General features: G+C 39.3%; 1 protein-coding gene across 1 annotated transcript; it reads right to left on the bottom strand.

The window, feature by feature from the left end:
- Positions 1–1,138: 1,138 nt before the first annotated feature.
- Positions 1,139–7,482, bottom strand: SPX (spexin hormone; the record flags this gene model as incomplete). The annotated part of the gene is made up of 6 exons (XM_084269213.1): positions 1,139–1,197; positions 4,121–4,204; positions 4,850–4,912; positions 6,310–6,367; positions 6,497–6,577; positions 7,477–7,482. The coding sequence occupies 6 exons, from the start codon at positions 7,480–7,482 to the stop codon at positions 1,139–1,141; spliced, it is 351 nt and encodes a 116-aa protein (XP_084125339.1).
- Between the last annotated feature and the right edge of the window lie 1,307 nt (positions 7,483–8,789).

The raw sequence follows: 8,789 nt of genomic DNA, 5'->3' as shown, positions 1-8,789 counted from the left end.
GAAAGGAATTCCTGTTCTTTCAGCTGTGTTTCTTTGTGTCAAGGAGAAGCAACATTATAGTTAGTGTGAGTTAACAAAATTAATTAGCAATGTCATGAGAAAGATCAGAGAAAAGCAGTATTAAAAGATGAAGAGCATGACTAGGGTTAAAGGTTAAAAAAAAACAAACATAGTTGCTGGGACACAAGAATCATGTGGGTACTTTTAATTATGAGGAATACAGAGGGCTTTCCAGTAATACCACAAAGCTACATAAATGATGTTAAATATATCCTTATCGGCATGGAATGATAATCAACCTATTTATGTATAATTCCACTTTTGCAACTCCAAAAGCAGGCCAACAAAAAAACCCCAATAATGATGCCATTAATATTCTGTTTGCCTGTTGTCATGCATGACATGATTTGTACCTAGCAAACCACCACTAGTTCCAGCAGTTCGGCACCTCCTGACAGCAGGAGCGACTATACCACAGCCCTTAAGGAGGCTCTGATCCTTTAAGACCTACCCCCACCTATCTATACATGCTGAGACTTGGCTTAGTAGAACTGTTCAGAGTATGCATTTCTTCATGTGTGTAACTGGGGCAGCACTGAGGTCTGAATAAGTGTTGCTGTCTACTCTTTGTGGTGACAGGTATATGAAAAAAAAAAACCCAAAACCACCTGCTTCGCAGTTGAAGGTATCTGGATTGCTTTAGTATCTCACTGACTTTATTGACCATCAGCAGCTTACAAGGCCAGCTGTGAAGTGGTGAAGGAATCTGCCTTTATCAGAAATAAAAGGGCTTCAATATACAGCTGAGTGGAAGGTAGTAAAATGTTTTCCAATGAAAAATTGTTTTTAATGAAGTAATTGTCCAAAGAGACAGTTTTAATCATCTTTTCAGGTAAGATGGTACAATTTATTTTAGATTTTGGGTGAGATATACAAAATGGACTAAACAAAGCAGAAACTTTATAAATAATTTCCTTAGCTGAACTGATAACTTTTAATCAGTTTGCATTCAGAATGTTGCAGTGAGTATATGCATCATCCTTTGGGAACATAAGTGAGGATGGATGAAATGTTCTGTTTACACAAACCATGATTTTAGGGTATATGCAATACAAATGTTAAAGAAGTTTTAAATATTTCACCAATTTGATAGATTATCTGTCAAGTAGCGAGGGTGATCGCTGTTTTCTTCTTCAACTGTAAGACAAAACACAATGGGGAAAAATAAGCTGTAGACAAAGGAAAGTTCTGACAACCAAAGTTTTCAGGAGACAGATGTGCCTCAGGCACAGCCCTAGTGTAATGTGACTGCTTAGCTAAGAGACACAAGCATCTGTAGAAATAATAACTTCTCTCATTTTGAATGCAGGAATTTTTCTGTTTTCTGAAGAGCAAAGAGAAAAACCATATCCAGGGGGATATCTTAGCACATGGCACAAATTTTTCATGCAGAAGAAAATAATGCATTTGTTCTTTTTTTTTCTGCATTTGTCTCAGTCAAGAGGATTTTAAAATCATCTGGAGTGATCTTCTGAATGTGCAGAGCTTACGCAGGTTTGACTGTCTCCCCTTGACTGCTATTCCTTACTACAATGATGGCAACGTTATTCCACAAAGAATTTTTCAAACAAGCTGCTAGTTCTGCTTAGGGCTCTCAGATATGTCACCTTTCTTCTTAGGCGGCTGTTTCTGTTCACTGTCTCATGTGGAATAGCAATATCAGGCAGGAAATTACCACTAGAATTTATGAATTGTGATCTTCAGTGGATTTTCTCTTTTTGTTAGCACACAAATGACACTTTCTTTCATTTATCTTTAGAACTCATATATTTTTGTCTAAAGCACTATGTTCATTTTTAATTCTGCCTTTCTCAGTCAAAAAGACACTATTTTTTTTTCGTTAATGGAGTTCTGCCAGGGCAGGGAAGAGACAGCTGAGCACAGAGCCACAGTGCTATGTGAGGTACAGTGAGAGATTTTAGGAAGCAGAGAAGACAGAAGTGATTCATGTGTATCTACACAAACGCCAGGTAAATTGTCAGGTGTTTCTCACATCCTCTTTTCATTTCAGGAAAGCTGCATACTTTAGATAACTAAGGAGAGGTGATGTAGTGATATTACAAAGATGGCAAGGCAGTTCTTTATTACCCACTGCTGATGGTATCAAAGGCAATTAGTCAGTTAACAGTTGACTGTGTGAAAGGGAAAAAAACTACTCATATTTTACTAGGGTTTTACTTCACATTTCCTAATTCAAGTAAAGCACTTTTTCTTCCTGTCACGATGACAGAAATTAAGAGTCTGAATAAGGAACTCACGACTGGGGCAATAAGAAACAAAGGAACCTTCAGTTCCTCCTTGTCCAGAACCACTGAGGGGAAGAGCATAACTTAGACTAACTCCTGGGCTTGTATAAACTGCAACAGCCACCACAGCATCCATGGGCCAAAGCATACCACAGACTTTCCACAGCACTGTAGGGTGTATTGTTGTTTTACCACTTCCCTGTTCCTAGCTCCATTTCCAAAAGTTAGTCTATGTATGTGAAGAGATGAGACAGAGGGCATGGATAGCATAGATTTAGGGTGTCAGCCTGATATGTGCACATCAGATGCATACATGAGGGGTTCAGGATAATGGCTTTGCAGGAAAGCTGGTCTAAGGACTTGGGAGTACTTGTGGATGAGAAGCTGGACATGAACCACCAATGTGCACCTGCAACACGGAAGGCCAGCTGCACTCTGGGCTGCATCAAAAGAAGTGTGGCCAGCAGATCAAGGAAGGTGATTCTGCCCCTTTACTCTGCTCTGATGACATCTCACCTGGAATACTGTATCCAGCTTTGGAGCCCGCAACACAAGAAGGGCATGGACCTGTTGGAGTGTATCCAGAGAAGGACCACAAAAATTATCAAAGGGCTGGAGCAGTTCTCCTATGAAGACAGGCTGAGAAAGTTGAGCTTGTTCATTCTGGAGAAGAGAAGGGGCTGGGGGGACCCTATAGTGGCCTTCCAGTATCTGGAAGGTGCTACAAGAAAGCTGGGGAAGAACTGTTCACGAGGGCACATAGCAATAGGATGAAGTGGAACAGTTTCAAACTAGAAAAGCGGAGATTCAGGTTGGATATTAGGAAAAAAATATTTGGAAAAGGTTGCCCAGAGAAGTAGTGGAGGTCCCATCCCTGGAGATGTTCAAGGTCAGGCTCAAGAGCAACCTGCTCTAGTGAAGATGTCCCTGCTTACTTCAGAGGGGTTGAACTACATGACTTACCTTTAAAGGTTCCTTCCAACCCTACACATTCTATGTTTCTATTCTATGATTCTAAGGAGGAAAAGTGAATTATAGCAGGGTGAGGGAGGTGGGGAATATAAAATTGGGGTCGTCATCTATGGGGGTGTGATATGAAAGTAAGGGGATGCAAGTTATTGAAGCCTGACTGGGCAGCTGGGTTACGCTAGGGGGTGTTGTGGAAGGCAGATGTGGGTTCTGAGTTTCTGAAGTGAGAACCGGAAGCGTGTAGCAGGTGATGATGAAGCAGGTGGTAAAGAGACAGAGCTGGGAGGGTTAGGCAATATTTCTGGGACACTGGGAACACGTGGATGAATTATGGGATTTTTCAGGCTATTTCAGGGATCTGCCTCTAAATGTCATTGGGATGCTTTGTTAGCTGTACCAGTGACAGAGCTCTCAGGAGCCAGATGTGAATCCCTGGCAACTCTGCTGAGGCTTTTTAGGATTCTTTTGAGCCTTTGCACCGGGATGTAAGGGCCAAAGAAGGAATGACCATTTCACAAGAAACAATATTCTGCAGAAAAAAAAGAGCTCTGGTAGAGTTTTGTTTTGGAAAATTCAATTCAAAATAGACTTTCTGTTGAATATAAATAGAGTCAATAGAAATCTGAAAAGCAAATTAAAAACAGAATATGCAAAACTTTACCTACTATCATTTATCTGATTCATGTTCTAATCTGTGTAAATGTACACCCTAATACAACACAATCTGTGGAATAATATCTCATTTCAAACCAGGCCTTTTAGATCAATTTACTAAATTGATTAGTAAATGAAATACTGATAAACCCATTTTTTAAAAGTTAGAATAAGGCAAGACATGCATTTACCTTCTTGTGCTTTCCGTAAGGAACTGAGGAACAGTGCTGCAGCTTCAGAAAAAGATAAAGGATTTGTGTGTTGGCTGCGTGTTTCTAGAATTATAAAATGAGAAGTTCATGTTTTGTTAGTCTTTACTGGCATTTCTTTATTTTGTTCTTTGCTTTTTTATGTCCATAAATAGAGACCCAAAGAGAAAAAAAATACTGTTGTCTCCTTTGCTCTGTATCTTTCTCTGCTCAAAACCAGCCTGCCAAATATCTACCACAGAACACTAGCAATCTTTTTTAAAAGGGGGCTATTTTAAAGTACCTTAGAAGGTAAGGAGAACATTTTATTTTCACACATGTTCCTTACTTTACTACCACATCGTTTCCTCCATAAACATTGTTTAGCATGGATTAATGTTGACTACTTTTGTTATTTGTTGGTTCAGCAAAATTAATAGTCTGGTTTGATTTTTTCTAGTGGAAAAAGAAAGTAAAAAGTACCACTGATAATCTCACTAAACAGCCAGGGCAGTCTGAAAGATCACTTGTGTAAATGAAGTCACACATGCACACAAGAGAGGAAAGTCAGTCTTTATCAAGTGCTTTTTGGAATGAAGTAATTAACAAAAGGGAGTTTAATTGCTTCCTTGAACATAATTCCAGGAGAGCAAATCCTCTTGTTTCCAAAAATTTCTTCCACAACCTGAGGAAAGACTGATGTGTTCCATACACCCATGCACGTGTACTTACCAAGCTGCATTCTGCCATACAGATCCTTCCGCTGGCTCTCATCTGAGATGAATCGACGTCCCTCTACAAAAGCATTGGGAAAAGGGTGAAAACAACCTCCCACATCTGTTGTAATTCCTGTGCTACAATCTCTAAAGTAGTCTTTTCAAAATACAAAAATGCATCATACTTAACATGGGAGGCACAAATCCATCCTGGGTTCATCCCCCAGTCATAGCACATCCTAAACTGGAACACTCCAGACATAATTTATCCCATAGAACCAGTGTTTCAGCACTTTTCATTCTGATATTAAACTGGTGTCGGAACCCCATGTAGGGAAAAATTTACTGTCTTCTCCTCACTCTTTTCTCAATTGCTGTATTAGTGATAAGCCTTCAATCTCTTTGTTGGACTATGAAGTATTCCCTTTTAAAGCGATATTTCTATTTAAAAAGAAGAAAACAACCAAAATCACATTACTTTCTATGCATCAGTAAGAACGATACAGAAGTAACACGATCTATTATTCAGTTGTAAGAATTAATTATAACAAAAAAGGGGCCAAATTCTTTGCTGTTATGAGTAGAAATCATTTTATTAATATCATTAGAATTTCTTTCAGTTACACTAACAGTTGTTTGGAGCCTGTATTTATTTTCTGCTGTTGTTACTTGTATTTGTCTCCCTTTTGCATTTCTCTCAGGATTGTAAGCCTCAGTATTTTATTTTAATTTCAAGAAAGCCATTTCTCTTGCTTTCTTAATACTTAACTACCTGATATCTTTTAATTTTGAAACAACAATTTGGAATAGAATTTTTAAAAATTTTAAAAAATTAAAATATTTCTGTTACATTTCATGAGGTTGCAGCAAAGGACAATATCTCTCTTTGGCTCTAAATTTTATCTTTATATTTAATGCTTATTTAACTCAGGACTAAAAATAGAAGCTCAAAGGTCATTTGCACAACCTTAACACCACAGTGTAGATAATACATTCTCATCCAAGCTCTCCTCAGAAGAGGTTGCTTGTGGTCTTAATACCAACTCTGATGCAAGATCCTTGTAATAGGAATGTGTGTTCTCCTATTGTTTGAGATGTTTTAATAAAGCCTGAGTGAGAAAAAGGAATTACAACTGTATCCAGTGTGTCTTAAACACCCTTTAAGATTATTTCAGATAAAGAAACTGATTTTCCATTAGATTTTACAATCAAACTTCAAACTCTCTACATTTGCAGCACTTTGGTTTGCGTTTCTTCTTCCAACCCTTGATTTCTTTAAAAAATAAAAATACTACTGCCAATGCCACTGTTTCAGAGACCAGAAGAAATAACAATTGGCACATCCCTGCAGGCCTCAGAACGTCTACATCCACAGCACCAGCAGGCATTTACTGCTTGGGTGGAGCCAAGCAGAACAGGAATAATCCAATGGTAGAGGAAGTTAACTCCTCAAAATGGATAGAGCTTGGGACTTACGTGCACCCTTCAGATAGAGCATAGCCTGAGGAGTCCAGTTTCTCCTTTGGAAATAAACCTTTATGCCAAAAAGGAGAAAAGAGACGTGTCAATGGTACGTGCTGTTACTAACTAGTACAAATGTTTAAATGGCACAAACCTATGAGATTCATGGATGATGCACGTTCAGCCTGAACAAGCTGTTTACCTGAGGTGCACTCCAGGAGAAAGATATGAACGATGCTGCCAGGAACAGTGCCATTGCAGATGCTGTCAGTTTTCGCAGTCCCTGTGCACAACAAAGAACCACAAGGTACAGAAAAAGCCTTTCAGACCTGTAGGTCCTCCCAACTTCAAATCTAAATGTGAGGGTTTTTCCAGTTGCTCCTTTCTCCCTGTCTTTCTGCCAAATCTCCTCTAGCTCTGTGGCTGTTTCAGCTTCAATACAGAGCGATCTGATGGGAGGATGAATGTTAAATCAAGCATACTTTATTCTTTTCACTCATATTCATTGTAAAGGTTATATACTGGTAAGAACTGCCATCAGGGGAGGCACCTTTTGTGCACCCCTTTACACAAACATTAGATCCTTCAAAAATTGAAATAGAGAATAATGTACAAACTAAGGGGGAAAGATGGTATAAAATGTATCTTGTTCCTACCAAACTTTGAATTACAGAGTTTAAATGACACACAAATGTTGCCATTCCAAACAAACCAACCAACCGACTGACCAAGAGAGCAAATCACAGCTTCCTCAGGAAAAGAAAGTTTTAAACTTAGCATCCTATTTGCATCAACCATGACTGCACAGAGGCTAGTTTGATTCTTGGAGTTTGTTCACTGCTGCAACACATGCAAATGAAAGCATTGAGCATGAATCCTCTGCGAACAAGTTGCACCTCTCTTGTGCATTCATGCATTGATAACAGCAATGGGCAACAGAGAGCATCTAACATGATTCACAGTGGTCTAGCTCATCCTGGTTTTGAGAGCACATTGTGATATTAATTTTTCTTTATGCTCCTGTTTCAAGCACACTGAATATAACTATATATTCCTCTCAGGTTATTTTTACACTAAAATTTGTAAAGTCACCCTGCAGTTCCTAAATATCATACTTACATGAAAAAGCATAAATTGCAAAGAAAATCTTTCATACAGGCACACCAAAAGAGTCTCACTCACCTTCATACTTAGTTCAGAGGCAAACCTTCAGTCTTCTTTTCTTGGGATAATGTGTCACAAGATCTCCTACAGGTTTGGGGGTCCCTTTTTAAATCTTCAGAGTGAAGGTACCCTCCCCTTCTGTGTCAGGGCGGAGGAGTCTAAAGGGCTTTCTTGTCAGCCCTGTAGATGAAGAAGTAGAAGGTCTGATGACTCCTGAGGGAAACCTGTAGTCTTGCAGGAAGTCAGGAAAATGATTGAAAGATGGATACACTTGGAGATGCACCCCATTAGCCAGGTGAATACCTTCTGAATACATCAGCATCAGCCCTGTGCATTTGCAATACGTCACTTCTTGCTACATGATCGATAACCACAGCCAGAAGCAGGTATTAATATGGATGATGTGTGTTTACTCAGGGTAAACTAACATATATCAGATTGCTATCCATTGTGGGAGCTAGAAAAGTTTGTAAATTAGTCTCCAGTCATAATGTGCCAACATAAAGAAAAAACTAACTTATCCGGTGTTGCCAGCCTCAGGTTATTCCTAGCATACATGTAGAGGATTCAGCCTCTTACTTGATTCTCTTACAATATATTTTATCTAGTTTTCTTACACACAAGAAAAATATAAAGCTGAGTAAATAAAAGAAAAAAACCAAAAACACCCCACACCCCAACCCTTAATAGTCAGAAAGACTTGTCTGTCTTATAGATTGGTTGGAGTAAAAGCCCAGATTGAATAGGTCAAGCAGTGGAGCAGTAAACACAAAAAAAGTAGGAAGCAGGAATCAGAGAAGGCATTTCCATATGCTACTGCTAAGTGATTGTTGGACTCATCACAGTCATGTATAGCAGGTTTGGTCCTCAGGCAAAGAGCTAATCACACTTGATATCCAGCCTTGCTGGTTCTATAGCTAGGGTTTTCATCTCTGCTCCCTCATTTTTTTCCTTTGTAAAATGGAAGAGGGGAGCAGAAGGGGAAGCAAAGCAAACAGGGAACCAGAAATTCGGTGATTAGAAGATTGGCCAGTAGAAAGTTTACTGCAGCAGCCTGACAAGCAGGACTAGCCTGTGGTGTAACAAAAAATACAGGTCAGCCCATATGTGTGACCAAGACATGCTCAAAGATGTGGAATCTGAGTGAGGAGTGTGCAGACAGGCACTGCTAAGGCTTGTTACGAGCTTTTTGCTGACACGACGTGTCTACAGAGACTGGTCTGAAGCACACTGTTAGAGAAGGTGCAATCACTCTCCTGCTTCGGGAGAGTATTGCTCTGTTCTCTGATCATGCCAGACAGAACTGTTCATCAAATACACAGATGTAGCAT

This window comes from Gallinula chloropus (assembly GCF_964237585.1).
Source record: "Gallinula chloropus genome assembly, chromosome: 1".
Classification (NCBI taxonomy): Eukaryota; Metazoa; Chordata; class Aves; order Gruiformes; family Rallidae; genus Gallinula; species Gallinula chloropus.
Note: the sequence above shows the minus strand (reverse complement) of the source record. Positions and strands in the feature narration are given on the sequence as shown.